At 33.7% G+C, this 15,791-nt stretch overlaps 1 protein-coding gene across 1 annotated transcript; it reads left to right on the top strand.

The window, feature by feature from the left end:
* Positions 1 to 13,245: 13,245 nt before the first annotated feature.
* LOC106300641 (sucrose transport protein SUC1-like) lies at positions 13,246 to 15,728 on the top strand. Its single transcript, XM_013736832.1, has 4 exons — positions 13,246 to 13,963; positions 14,080 to 14,738; positions 14,827 to 14,890; positions 15,308 to 15,728. The coding sequence occupies exons 1-4, from the start codon at positions 13,363 to 13,365 to the stop codon at positions 15,526 to 15,528; spliced, it is 1,545 nt and encodes a 514-aa protein (XP_013592286.1). The 5' UTR covers positions 13,246 to 13,362; the 3' UTR covers positions 15,529 to 15,728.
* Positions 15,729 to 15,791: the final 63 nt, after the last annotated feature.

The raw sequence follows: 15,791 nt of genomic DNA, 5'->3' as shown, positions 1-15,791 counted from the left end.
AAATTATGGATCCGCCGGATAAGGATCCGAATCCGGATATCTTAAAATTGCCCGGATATCCGATCCGTCCCGGGACTACTAGTTATAGTTATGACAATAAAAGCAAAAACCTATAACATACATGAATTCAATGGAAAAAGGAAATATTTAAAAAACAATCTTAGAAAATTAAGACTATATCAACTGAACTAGACCAACGTAGGTCCTTCAGCCGGCTATTACCTACCGTTTTCCATTGTTTCTACTCATGCCTGATCTCCAATTGCAAGTTGCCTCCAAGATAATCATGTGTGACAGTGTTTCCTTCTGTTTTCTTCTCATAAAACTTTTTTTTTTGCTTACTGACCATTCCATTTTTTATGTAATTGATTCACCGAACTTTTGTATTTGATCTCCAATCTGTCATGAGTACCAAATATTTTGTTTAGTTTCCCCATTCTAAAATAACCGTCCAATTTAAATTTGTTTGCATGTAACAATAGTGAATCACAATCACAAGATGGTGTGTTTAGTGGCAGACAGATTTTGGGGAACTAACGTATCCGGATTCGAAGGCACTTCACTATATTTTAGTCGGTGGCCATGGATCTCATTCAAATATTTGGAGAAATTTCATCTATAGATTACACCATTTATTTGGAGATTAGTTTGGGTCATTGCACAAGTTTAGAATATCCCTAAATTATTACTTTTTTTTAAATTGCGAATCACTATTTTGATGGAAGAAGAAATTCATATATTAAAATTCAAAAAGAGCTGAGACGGAAAAATAAACAGAAAAAAAAAAGAATAAGTGCGGTTAATTCGGCCGGAAAAATATCTGTAACAGCTAGTTTAATTTGCCGTACGTTCTGATTGATCCGATCTAGGGAGAATTGCCAAGTGTGACTCAAAACTTGGAGTCAAACCCAAAACAATACCCCAACTTGGGTCAAAGGCAAAAGTAACCTAAAAGGCTATTGAAATTACAACTATCCCCTTGTGACCAAACAAGAAAACGGATTTTTTTTTACGTTTCTACCCCTCGCAAGTCGTCTGTTTAGACGACTTGAAAATAAGTCGTCCAGACGACTTAACTGAAAGTCGTCTGGACAGTTAGTCTTAAACATAATTTAAAAATTTTGTAAAAAATATTTTGATAAGTGAAAAATGGGAATTATGTAATTAACATATGTCTTAGGAGGTATAAATTAAGATATAACAAATTTCAATTGTTTTCAGCATAGATGAGTGAAAGTAGTGAGTCATGATATTCTTAAGTTTATGTTTCATCAACATATGTTGTAGTATTGTATGTGTTCTTAGGGTTAGATTTTGGAAAGCATTAAAACCGTTTTTGAAAATTTTTAAAATAACTTATGCGTGTTCATTTCTGTGTATAGTAAACACTATTTAAGTATAATTTGATTTTATAACGTGGTTAGTTAGTTAATCTAGTCATTTTAGTTTAGGGGTTCATTTTAGGGTCTAGGACGACTTAATATTTTGTCGTCTGAAAACAGACGACTAAATATTAAGTCGTCTGTTGTACATTATCAGCCAGAATAAGTCGTCTAAACCGGACCAAACCTTAAAGTTTACCAATGTAATTTTAAAGCTAACCGGATTATTTACCCAATATATAAGGTGATTTTTATTTTGTTTGTTTCATTTTTCACGAAATTCAGAAACCCTAACAGTTCTCTCTCAAAGGCGATTTCGAATTCCCACGATTTCCGAACAAACCATCGTTCTCAACATCGGCTATCTATCTCACTTCATTCTCACCGTTGTCGCCGCAGCTTCTTCTAACCCTAGCCGCGCCGATTCCTCTAAACCCTAGCGCCGCCGATTCCACTATTTCCGAACAAACCGTCGCCCTCGCCACCGTGGTCACCAACGTTCTAAACACTAGCGCCGCCGCTTCTTCTAAACCCTAGCGCCGCCGCTTCTTCTCTGTAAACCTTAGCGCCGTTTCTCTGTAAACCCTAACGCCGCTAAGTCATCAATCTCGAGGAAAAGATGAACATAAAACGTTGTCTCTATCAATTTACTCATTCTCACCGTTTCACGTTTATTTTTTCAGATCTATAACCGCAATGACGAGTACTCCAACTCCTTCTGCGACTGGAAGACTTGTAAGTAATTTAAGTCGTCTACTAAGTCGTCTGGACTTATATTGTTGTCTTTGATTATTTTGCAGACAAAAAGGATGGATATTCCAGAACTCCCCCGTAGGTTATACACATCAGGGGAAGAACCAGAAGCCCACAATAGCATTTCGTATCATACGGATAACAGCAAGTTGCATACTGCTCTTAGGAAAGCTCTTACTGATGACGAATTTGAAGAGCTCAAGGAGTCGAGTTTGGGAGTTTTCATCAAGTTCAAGGAGCAGGGATTTGGTTGGGCTTCAAGGCTGGTTCACTACATGCTCAGTTTCAAGCTGGACATTAAGAAGAAGTATGAGATGTGGTCTCTCGTTGGTCCAGAACCTTTGAGGTTTTCACTGTTAGAGTTTGAAAACCTCACTGGTCTAAACTGCGAGTACATCGAGGACCTTGAGACACCAAAATGTGACGTTACCCCAGAGATGGTTTCTTTCTGGGGGATGCTGGGAGTTCATCTGGAAGCTGGGCCAACTACTGATCAGATAATAGCAGCACTGAAGAGATGCGGGGATTGGTCCAGGGAAGATCGCAAGCGGCTCGCGTACCTCTCCATCTTCACTGGATTCATTGAAGGGAGAAAGTTTTCAACCGCTACACGATCTACTCTGGCAAGGCTAGTGATGGATTTAGAACGGTTTGAGAATTATCCATGGGGGAGAGTCGCGTTTAAGGTGCTGATGGACTCTTTGTGGAACAAAGAAATTGCTGGCTGTTACACCGTGGATGGGTTTATACAAGTTCTTCAGGTCTAGACGTACACAGCTATGCCGGAATTGGGTGCTAGTATTGGTGGTCCCAGAGCAGACAGTCCGTCTCCACCGATACTGGCTTACGAGGGCAGCAGAGGCCGCAGATCAATGAAAGCTGCTATCTTGAGTCAGGTATTTACTTCAATCCAAAAGACTGCGCAGACGACTTAGCTTCTTTACTGTCTCAACCTCATCTTTTTCAAGTATTTACAATATTGCCACTGCAATGAATAGTGGCAACAACCTTGTACGAACTGTTTGGAGCTTTTATTGCCCTTTAATGCACGTAAATCTCTTTACACTCTCTCTGTTTCAATTGTTATGAACTAAAAACAACATTTCTTTCACTTTCTCTCTATATTCATCCAAAAAACTCAAGCTTTTGATTCAAAATATGGGCTATGGTTGACAGAGCCATATTTCTTTCGTTTTTACTTACGGTTGCTTTCGTTTGAGGTTCTGGGTGGTTGGAGAAGACCTTGTGTGCAAACGAAGTCATCTCACCTAGTTTAAGGTACGAATTTGAATTTTTTTTCAAGATCTGTTCGCGTAGAAGACTTACTAGTAAGTCATCTGTATGTAGAAGACTTACTGATGAGTCTTCTGGTCAAACGGACGACTTAAATTAAGTCGTCCAGCTTTGTTTGTTAAAAAAAAACACTTCAGACGACTTATATATACGTCGTCTATGAGAAACGGGCTAGTTTTGCATTTGACCGAATCGTGTCAGATCTTTGACTATTTCTGGACGACTTATAATTCAGTCGTCTCTGGGAAAGTTAAAATTTCAATATTTTATGAAAACTTGACGACTTACGTGTAAGTCGTCCTAGGTTAGTTTTGTAATTGAAAAATAAAACTTCATAATTTAACTTTAACCAGACGACTTAATATAAAGTCGTCCAGCTAAACGACTTAATTTAAGGTCGTCCGGGATAAGCAAGGTTTGACCAGAAAATTGGGAAAAATTCTGGACGACTTTGCTTTCCCCGGACGACTTTAAATTAAGTCTTCTGGAGGGACGACTTTATATTAAGTCGTCTGGTTAAAGTTAAATTATGAAGTTTTATTTTTCAATTACAAAACTAACCTAGGACGACTTACACGTAAGTCGTCAAGTTTTCATAAAATATTGAAATTTTAACTTTCCCAGAGACGACTGAATTATAAGTCGTCCAGAAATAGTCAAAGATCTGACACGATTCGGTCAAATGCAAAACTAGCCCGTTTCTCGTAGACGACGTATATATAAGTCGTCTGGAGTGTTTTTTTTTAACAAACAAAGCTGGACGACTTAATTTAAGTCGTCTGTTTGACCAGAAGACTCATCAGTAAGTCTTCTACATACAGATGACTTACTAGTAAGTCTTCTACGCGAACAGATCTTGAAAAAAAATTCAAATTCGTACCTTAAACTAGGTGAGATGACTTCGTTTGCACACAGAACCTCAAACGAAAGCAACCGTAAGTCAAAACGAAAGAAATATGGCTCTGTCAACCATAGCCCATATTTTGAATCAAAAGCTTGAGTTTTTTGGATGAATATAGAGAGAAAGTGAAAGAAATGTTGTTTTTAGTTCATAACAATTGAAACAGAGAGAGTGTAAAGAGATTTACGTGCATTAAAGGGCATTAAAAGCTTCAAACAGTTCGTACAAGGTTGTTGCCACTATTCATTGCAGTGGCAATATTGTAAATACTTGAAGAAGATGAGGTTGAGACAGTAAAGAAGCCATTTTCGAAAAGAAAAAAAAAATGTTAATGGCATTTTCGTAGATAAACTGCAGCTGTGGGGTTAAAATCTCAAAAAAAAAAGGAGTCAAAAGAAAAGGTTAGTTTTCTGTTTGACTCCAAGTTTTGAGTCACTTTTGCGAAAGCCCCTCCGATCTAAGAATCTGGATACAAACAATATCTTAATTAAATCATGAAGCAACCCGTATATCAAAATACAAACTACAAATAGTAAGAAAAATATATTAAACGTGAATAATCACTTTGCTTTGAATATATATTGGATAATACATACACATGATGGAATTTATCATATGCATAAATTTAAGAGTTTTATATAACATATTCATAATAAATTAGTAAATATTTAAAGTTTAAGTAACTAGAGTCTTAGATGAATATAATAATTTATATTTTATGAATTGGCATTTTTACGTTAAGCCAAAGAAATACAGTTCAACTGGTCATTTCTTCAGCGTAAGCAAACCAATAATATGAGCCAACTAATAGATGTTAGATTTTAGCCACTTCCTATTTTCCTAATTTAATTTGCTCTAGTTGCATGTATAAAACAATACTATATTCGCAGTTTATTCTTTTGTGCCGTCTATAAACCCTAAGCAAGAAAGGTCTCACGTTCTTTGTCAATAATAACTAACATTATCATTGATGTTTTATGCTTAAATTAAACAGATAATAATGTTAGAAAATCAGTGGAATATTATTTTGGTGATATTAGTAAAAGACTAAAAGATATGGGAATCTTAGACTAAGAGTTGAAGTAGAAGTAAAGAACAAGAGGAAAACAACAGAAAATACAACTCAAGTCCAAGAGATATGTCAAACTGTCAACATAAAAGTGAAGACATCAATATTAGACGCGTATGAATACAAATTCAACACCAATTATTTTGGCGATATTTAAATGACTCTATATTAAAAATCAAATAGGTATTTTGGAACTAATTGTACGCTACAAGCCTACAAGTCTTGTTTCCTAAATTTATCTTTACTATTTGTACCTTGTTAAAGTTTTGAATGGTAAATATTCACTATAGTTGTGCGCAAACTTTTTTCTTTACCTTTTTACCAAAATAAATTTCAATAATTTTTTTTTTGAATAAATGTTAAATTTTATTCACTCCAAAAAAACACTTGTTACATTTTACAATGCTTCTTTCTCTTAAATATTTTTCACTCTATTTTTTAAATTAAAATTTTCTATACTCAAGTAACTAGTTTTGTAGAAGGGGCTTGGTGTGTATCCACATTAATTCTAGGTTCGATACCTCCAAATGACAAAAACCTTCTAGTCCAAGAACTTCTTGATCTTATCTTCTCAATCAGGGGAAGGAAATCACTTACAGTCTTTTTTTTTGTAAGTAGTGGCAAACCCAAATAGCGAACCGGGAGTTGTCCCTTATCAAAAGGGAAAGCCAAGATGTCTTCTCTATTCTGCATTGTAATCCCAACCATGAAGAGTTTAGATTTCTCCAGATTTATCTTTAATCCCGAGATTTTCTCAAACTCATTGAAAACCTCCAATATGCCTTCAAAAGATCTCTTTGTATCATTAGCAAGCACCATTAGATCGTCAGCGAAACACAGATGTGTTAAGTTGTTGTATTCGTAAGATAGATTCAATATAATTGTTTATCATAAAATTTGTTATTACAAACAATGGTCAGATTCAATATAATTGTTTATCAAAAAATTTGTTATTACAAACAATGGTTTTTGTAGAAGTATTACAAACAATGTTTATGTTTTTTTCTCAACAACAAACAATGTCTTTGTTGCTTCCTTTTCTATTTAGTTAGTAAGGTTCAAGATTGTGAATGGTTAACATAAACCAATTTTAGCTGCATACTGGTTATTTAGTTTTAGGGGTGAGGCGAATCCGGATATCCAAAAAATTTAAGATATACGGATTCGAATCCATCAGTATCCATATCTGAATCTATATTTTTTAAATTTCTTATATCAAGAGGCACTTTATCACTTTTCAATTACTCCTAAAGTCACAATGTACTTGCAAAACACTTTCTCATGGAACATACAGAGAGAATAGACAGATTACACTTCATGAAAAGAGAATCACGAAAAGAAGAAAGAGAGTGTGTTTCCAAAAATTAAATTGTGTTACTATTATTATTATTTACTCTACTTCTTAATATTTTGTTTTTGTTTATTTTTAAATTAAAAATACTTATAACAAATTTTGTTCATATAATAAATTATGTTAGTTTATCTTCTACAATTTGATATCCACTTTGATACTTTTTTGTTATATTTTAAAATATATATATGTACACGTATCCAATGATTGTGTTATGGATGAGTGATATGTGGATGTTTGAAAAACGTGGATGACTACTTGTAGAATATAAGCATAGAGGGGCACATGTGAATGGGTGTGGAAAGATAAACGTGGATGGGTAAGCATGGGTGGGTAAACATGGACGGCTATTTGTGGACGAGTAAAATTATGATTAAAATTTAAAATTTAGCATACTACATATCTTATGGTAGAGGACTATGACGAGCTCGAACCATCGCAGCTTCACCGAGCTCATCCATGACGATGTTGAGCTCGGAATCCATGGCATGGCTCACTGGGGGTCTAGGAGGAGGAGCTGACATTTTGACTGGGGGTTTAGGAGGAGGAGCTGACTCGTTTTAACTCTTTGGTTTGTTTAGCTTTGTTTTTATCACTCAAGCTTGTTTTTTTTTCCTGGACATGTACTGTTATTGGTTTAAAATTATTAATTTGTTGATCCTTGAGATTGTGGACACATTGGCGTCCGTATCATAGCCTTTCAATATGTAACTTTTTTTATCTATGTTTAGTGTTTGAGTTATTGTTCTATTCACCACTTCAAGCTTCAATTTTCTGTCCACAAATTTAAGAGGTCTTTCTTGTTCTTTATTCATGGTTATGTTAGTGTCTATATCCACAACATAATCAAAATATTTTGGTCTCCGTCCACAGACAAACATTGATGTTGGGGTTGTGTCCTTAAGCTTAGCTGTTGTGGAGCTTGCTCTGATGAAGCTTCTAGAATCTTTACACTCATCCCCGTCAACGCATCACCCATCCACGCATCATCCGTCCACGCATCAAATGTCTATTAAGGGTAAAATTATCCACAATTTATTGTTGATCCACAACAAAGTGTCTCACATATAGAATGTGGTTCTGAGTGTAAAGAAAAATCAAAAGTGGTCCTGAGAGTAATCAACTCATATTTTTCGGATATTTGGGTTTCAGATATTAGTTTAGATATTGTAATAGCCGCGAGTATTTCTAGATCCAGATCAGGAAAAAATAAAATAAAAATATTTATAAAATATTAAAACTTTAAAATAATTAATAAATTTATATTATACAAATTTATGTATATATATATAATTTAATATATTTAAAATTTTGGATTAGAATTCGGATATCCTGATTTAAAAATTAAGATATCTGGATACGGATCCGGTTCTAACGGATCCCAAATTTTATTATATGTATATGTACGTTCTAGATATCCTATTTTAGGAGTAAATTTTGGATCGGATCCGGATCCCAGATAATAATTCTTAGCTCTACTTAGTTCTATGTATTATAACCATTTTAATATGAAATATTTCTACCATACATTTTAGGAAATCGTTTTCTTTTGGATACAACTTTTCTGTTTCTTCCTTTCTATTTATGTTATTGTGGTTCATAATTTTAAATAGTTTAACATAATTGTTTTTGACCGTTCGGGTTATTCAAGTTCCGTTTCCTACAACTATTTGACTCATATTTTTAGAATATATTTTGAAAAAAAAAAAGTGGTCACAGTTTCTACGTATTGTTACAACGTTTTGATTTGTTGTTTATTAAAATAGTATATAATATAATCTTAACCACCGGGTGGTGGGCTAGTGGTCTTGAGGTAGTTACCACAACCGATACGGACCGAGTTCGAATACCCCTTGTGGCCACGGAATGCTTTACGTCCACCTCAAGTTTAAAGTTAACGCGGCGTTGGTGCCGGATCCTTGGGTAATGGGTATTAGTGTCGGCTGGTTCCGGGCCAGGCGGATTAGATGGTTGGCAATCGGAAACCACGTGCGGATTACGGGCCTATGGGCAAACGGAAACCACGTGCGGATTACGGGTCACCTTTGAACCTCCTGTTAAAAAAAAAAAAAAAGTATATAATATAATCTTGTAGCATCTATATGTCTATCTGAGAGGCGCTTTTATGTTTCTTGAAAATTATATTATTCTTATTTTAATGTGAAAAAGAATTGACCGATAAAAGTGAAAAATCATATTTTAAAAATATATTTTGAAAATACTTTCTCTTAGCATAACCCTTATTAATCCAAAAACACTTTTTCTAATTCATATGGTATATAATTAAATTTAAATAATATTAACATAGATATATGGTATATTTTAATATTAATATCTATTAAATAATGTTTTCTTATCATATTGTTTTTTATCATTTGTATCTTTTTATAATAAAACTTTAAATCACTTATAACAAAATTTTCATTGTGGGATGTTTATAATTTTAGTAATTTTTAATTTAAAAAAAAATCAATGCAAAGTTTAAAATTTAAATATTAAGTTGTCAATATTTGTTCAAAGCTTTTATAAAAAAAAATTGTTCGATGCAAATTTCAAAATTAAAATATTTATGTATTTTTATATGGTATATAGTTTAATATAAATGATATTAATATATATATATATATATATTTTAAATGAGACTTCATACCTATATGATTTTTGTAATCATTTGTATCTTGTCATGATATTTTTTTAAACCATGGATCACAAAAAAAAATCAATCTAAGACTTTTGACAGTTTTAGTAATTTATAGTCGTTTTTTAATTCAAAATACAACATATATGGAAAGACCTAAATTTTTATTATATAGCTAATGTGGTTGTTTAATTTATTTTAAAGTTAAAATTAAAAAAAATGATAGAGGACATACTAATTTTTATCATTCAAAATCATTAATTGTCATATATACTTTATCCACATTAGACAATTCACTAACTTTTATCTATGCAAAGAATGAAGAATGTTAATAATTAATTTATGGTTAGTTTAATAAAAATTTTTTTATATATTTAGATAGACCAATTTATTTTTTTAAGAATTCTAAGAGTTATTGTGGTGATGACACATACATATCTCAAATGTTGTAATGCTTCTCTTTTATTCTATTTGTATCATTTTAAGTGGTGTTTAAAATTTTGCACAAAGATTAAGAAAATATAATTTTTTATATAATTTATCTTGGTTACATAAAAATATCATTAGATAAAAATAGTTCAACCAATAAAGAAATACAGTATTTTATAATTGGTCATAAATATTAAATTACATTAAATTTTATCTAAAATATTGAGGACATCACTTATTAGTTATTATGAAACAAAATAAAAAAAAATTTAAATATCAAGGGAGTAATATATAAGGGACAAGAGATCAGTACATACATTAACATTAGTTATTGATTGAACATTATAGTTGGATCTCCCTTTGCTCTCTAAACTAACAGTGATGTCCAATCCCGAGATTCTGATTACGTAACGCCATATTCAACTTTCTATTATTTTGTGACTATTTTGGTAGGCTTTTGTAGTGTTCATTGAAAATATGGAACTTTACAAAATTACTCTCAGATGAAGGTGCTGGTTTTGGTATGTGTGGACAAATCTTCTTACAATAATTTTGTTAACGCCTTTTCTACTATGATTTAGACTGGTTCATTCATTGATTCCAGGTGAAGTGGACTCAATGAAAGATTTTTATTTTTTTCTCTTCAAAATGTTAAAATTGTTTGAACACTAAACATTTTATGTGAAGCTAGGCAAAACATATATATATATTGATTAGACTTATTCAACGAGCTCTTACGGCATTGCAGACTGTATCCAATAGTTGTGCAACGATGACAGTTTTGAAATATTGTGATCTATTTCTTGAGTTGTGTAGTCTAAAGCTTATAAAAGGTATTACACAACTCAAGAAATAGAACATGTACAATATTTTAAAATAGATGCAATTTTTTATGTTTTAGCATAAATACTCTTATTAGAGTGAGATTTGGAACTTTTAATTCAACTATAGTTGATAAATACTGCAGCGGAGAATAGATGTAACCTAGTATTTTTAAGGAACATATATGTATATGCGTGTATACTCCAATGTTTTTAAACTTCAAATCTGACTTTGAAAAACAATTAGACCAGCGCTTTTGTCTGACGACTATTATTTCCCCTCTCTGAGAATATTTTCGTTAGTTATGGCCCCTTATGGCCCCTCTTTTACAATTTATAATGATCTCCCCGTGATTAATATGTTGACTCTTCGCATTGAATAATGTAATAAACAGTTGAGTTTGAAAGGAAATTAAGCAAAAGACACTCATTGCCTAGTCATGTTCAACTACGAGCGCATAATGATGGAGCGAACCACAAATTATAAGCTTCTTTTGGGGTCCCGATCCCCGACCCTATAATTTAGAGGGGAAACAAATTATTTGCATTTACAAAAAAATAACTTTAGAGCTAAGTGGTTAATCAACATTTCCTTTTAGTTTTTTCATGCGCATAAAACTCAAATGAATGGCATTGATCTAGTGTCCACCTTGTTTTTGCGGGAGACATTTACTAGATTTGATTTTATTTAGTGGATATGTAATTTTAATTACTCATGAGTCATGAGTCATGAATAATTACAAACACTATTTTACCAATATAAGCCTATACGTGTTTTGAACGTTGATTTTAAGATCATATAACATAAAAACTGATGATGTTTTCTAAATAATGTCGCAAGATTGACGACATTATGCACTCAAAAATTGATGATATAACAATTAAGATTTAGCAACAAATCCAACTTATGTAACAGTGGAGACTGGAACGTTGAACCTGTAAAGGTAGAAAAGACACCGTAAGGAGTTTGACAAACATGTGATCCAAGTCTACAAACATAAGTGCCAAGTGCGTCTATTTGAGACTAGTTCGCAGACAACTAGAATCCAAGAGTTCAACAAATATATGCTTTGAGTATTTTGATCTGCTTTCTTCAAATTGCATGTCCGGTTGATAAGTAAGGAAAATTATATGGACTTTCGTTCTAAGGAAAAGTCAAATTTGGAAAAGTAAAACCAAAGCTTTGAGTGCTGAGATCTTAGGATCCGAATTGTGACTGCAATACAAACTTTTAGGGCGAGTAGCTCATATGTTCGAAAAAAATTCATTTAACATAACTTGAACTTCTGATGTGAAATATTTCCATGCTAAATTTTATAAATTGGGGTACAAACAAGTTGAAGGTGAAAACTAATGTAACAGGATATTAAGGCATGTTTACAAAGCGGAAACTAAGCGTTTGGTCTAATGTCTTGGGGGCTATTTGAATGTATCAGTTTTGGAAAGTGTTTGGCTAGTAAGATTTGATCCTAAGTATGAAAATGTCTGGAATAAGAATGGATACATCTGAGATATATTCGGCAATGCTTCATCTATGACCTTTATTGGAGCCAAATGTTAAGGCTTGATCCACGACATTTTGTACATTACATAAGACAAGCCTTGATGGTGGACGATGAGAATTCGAATATGTCTTGGCGATCCAAAAAGGGCCATAAGTGAAATTCTTCTTGAACCATGTCGCATCATGTGCCTCAAACTCCCGACTTTCGAGGTCTAAAGTTGGTATATATGACGTTTAGCTCGTTAAAGTAAATACTCCGTCTGTTTCATTGTAGTGTCACTTTAACATTTTTTTCTTGTTACAAAAAATATTACTTTATAATTCCAATACAAATTATACTTATTTTCAGCTAAAAATTAATTGAAAACTGTATTGATTTTATAAATAAATTCTCAAATATTATTGGTCATAAATGTATAACAACTTAAATATATTTCCGACAATTTCTTAATAAAGTAACATTTATTTAAAAATGGAAAGAGTATATTTTTACTCGTATTTCAGTATTTGAATATATAATAATAATATTAATATGTTTGTTTTTTGGTCAAAGCAGTCATTTATTTGTTTCCAAACAAAATATAACGTTCTTTTAGTATCTTGTTTTGGTCAATGTTTATATTTATAAATAAACCATATATTATATTTTAAGATTTTTGGCTAAATGTTAAAATGATTTGTAAGTCAAAATTAATGAAATTTCTGCTTTGACTAAAAAACTTCATTAACTAAATCTAGTCAAACAATTAACTACATTGTTAAGAAAAAACTTAACTACATTGTTTTATTTTAAGATAATTTTACACTACACTGTTCAAAATACTGCATATACATCGTAAACGCAATTTTAGTCAAATGAAATTATTTACTGGATCACGTCCAAGTCACTTGTTGGTAAAATTGTAAAAACAATGAACTCCCGTCAAACAGAAAAATTATCTAATAAGTGACCCCGTGGCCCCACCTTACCATTCACTCACCATAGTTTACTCTTGTCTTATCCAAAAAATTATCATCTCCAAATTTAAAATAATTAAAATTAAAATATAAAAAGTCACTCCCCCTTCTTGTTTCACTATAAATACAGCACCATTCTCTCATCATTTACATCACAAGAAAATACAATATTCAGTATAAAAAAGACAGAGTGAGAAAGAGAGAAAAGAAATAGAAACACAAACGAATTTTCTGTTCTTTTTTTTATTCGTGTTTATTTAGAGAATGGGAGCTTTTGAAACAGAAAAAACCGCAAAAGATGCGGCGGTTGTAGAGACGCAGTCACCAGAGGAAGATTTCGACCAGCCATCTCCCCTCCGTAAAATCATCTCCGTCGCTTCCATCGCAGCCGGTTTACAGTTCGGGTGGGCCCTACAGCTCTCTCTCCTAACTCCTTACGTTCAGCTTCTTGGTATCCGTCACAAATGGTCCTCTCTCATCTGGCTATGTGGTCCCGTGTCCGGCATGATTGTTCAACCAATCGTCGGTTACCACAGTGACAGATGCACCTCAAGATTCGGTCGCCGCCGTCCCTTTATCGCCGCCGGAGCCGCCCTGGTCGCCGTCGCCGTGTTCTTGATCGGATACGCCGCGGATATCGGCCATAAAATGGGAGACAAACTCGAGCAGAAAACCCCGAGGATTCGAGCCATAGGGATCTTCGCTTTCGGGTTCTGGATCCTCGACGTCGCTAACAACACCCTCCAAGGACCTTGCCGTGCTTTCCTCGCCGACCTATCCGCCGGAGACGCTAAAAGAACGCGAGTCGCAAACGGGTTTTTCTCCTTCTTTATGGCGGTTGGAAACGTTTTGGGATACGCCGCAGGTTTATTTTTTTTTAATGAATATTGATTTTATTCAATTCAAAAAAAAATTACAATGAATGAATGCATCTCGTATGAAAGTATAATTTGGAAATATAATAAAATTCTTACGTGGCAGGTTCTTACACTAACCTCCACAAGATGTTCCCGTTCGCAATGACCAAAGCTTGTGATATCTACTGCGCGAATCTCAAGTCTTGTTTCTTCTTGTCCATCACACTCCTCATCATCGTCACCGTCTCGTCTCTCTGGTACGTTAAAGACAAACAATGGTCTCCGGCGGTAAACTCCGGAGACGAGAAGACATCGAGTGTTCCGTTTCTTGGAGAAATCCTTGGAGCTTTTAAAGTCATGCAACGTCCCATGTGGATGCTACTTATCGTCACGGCTCTAAACTGGATTGCATGGTTCCCGTTTCTTTTGTTTGATACTGATTGGATGGGTCGTGAAGTGTACGGTGGAGATTCAGGAGGAGACGATAGAATGGTGAAACTATACAACAAAGGAGTACACGCTGGTGCATTGGGATTGATGCTTCAATCGATAGTTCTTTTGTTTATGTCACTTGGTGTTGAGTGGACTGGTCGGAAAGTGGGAGGAGCTAAACGGCTTTGGGGGATTGTCAACTTTATCCTTGCCATAGGCTTGGCCATGACGGTTCTAATTTCGAAACAGGCGGAGGAACACCGGAAAACTGCCGGTGAGTATGCCAGACCGTCGTCTGGAGTGAGAGCTGGAGCGTTGAGTCTCTTTGCTGTCCTTGGTATTCCATTAGCTGTAAGTAGTTCAGCTTTTGTCTTCATTTGAGTTTTATTACATTTTTATATTTTTAGTTAAATATACTAATAAACTTTTTTTTTTACAGATTACTTTCAGTATTCCATTTGCACTAGCCTCCATATTTTCAAATAGCTCCGGCGCCGGCCAAGGTAACTTTTGTTGTAATTTAATTTACTTATAAAATCTATTATCTCCTCCTGTTAATTAAGAAATCTTATCGTCTGACAATTTGGGACCAATTAAATTACCATGTAATAAGTTCAAACGTTTGATTTGAATACATTAATGAGCGAGAGAGATTTGTTTCCAATTAAATTATCATTTAGAGTTAACTTTTTCCATTTTGTCAAGAAAGAAAGGATTAAATCTTTCCTTTGTTATTTTTTTCAAAATCTTATGTGGACAATATCGATAAGTTTATCCATAGCATTAGTTGGGTGAGATTTTTTTACTAATTCGTATGTTTCATTTCATCCAGTACTACCCTAAATAAAAATAGTTTCCCTTTATAACATAATATTTAAATTTGACTTTTAAAGTGTTTCTTTCTTTTTGTTTGTTTACAGGACTTTCGATAGGAGTTTTAAATTTGGCAATTGTGATACCACAAATGATAGTATCACTTGGAGGAGGATCTTTTGACGCCCTCTTCGGTGGTGGAAACCTACCGGTATTTGTGGTCGGAGCAATCGCAGCGGCCATTAGTGGAGTATTAGCGTTAACCGTTTTACCTTCACCGCCACCAGATGCACCTGCCTTGAAGTCGGGAGCCATGGGCTTCCATTAGTGTACTCTATGTTTAATTTTCATGTGAAACTCATCAAATACAGTACTGTTGTGCAAATATGCAAACCTTTATAACCAAAAAGAAGGATGGTTAAAGTGATAAATCTAATAACCTTGGGTTATCTATCTCACCCTTTCTTTTAGTTTGTTGTTTTTGTTACCGATTATCTATTTGAAATATATTTTTTTTGCCGTCAATAACTATTGTGCCTGTGATTTTGATAAAAGAAAGATTCAACTTCTGAATAATTTCCAAATTAAAAG

Source organism: Brassica oleracea, chromosome C6 (assembly GCF_000695525.1).
Source record: "Brassica oleracea var. oleracea cultivar TO1000 chromosome C6, BOL, whole genome shotgun sequence".
NCBI lineage: Eukaryota > Viridiplantae > Streptophyta > Magnoliopsida > Brassicales > Brassicaceae > Brassica > Brassica oleracea.
The sequence above is the reverse complement of the archived record's forward strand: the minus strand, read 5'-3'. Positions and strand labels throughout refer to the sequence as shown.

What these genes read in the sequence shown, in the direction of transcription:
- LOC106300641 (XM_013736832.1), top strand. Translation starts at nt 13,363, where the DNA reads ATGGGAGCTTTTGAAACAGAAAAAACCGCAAAAGATGCGGCGGTTGTA. An exon ending in CGTTTTGGGATACGCCGCAG is followed by an intron (nt 13,964 to 14,079) that starts GTTTATTTTTTT and finishes CTTACGTGGCAG; the next exon opens with GTTCTTACACTAACCTCCAC. An exon ending in TAGCTCCGGCGCCGGCCAAG is followed by an intron (nt 14,891 to 15,307) that starts GTAACTTTTGTT and finishes GTTTGTTTACAG; the next exon opens with GACTTTCGATAGGAGTTTTA.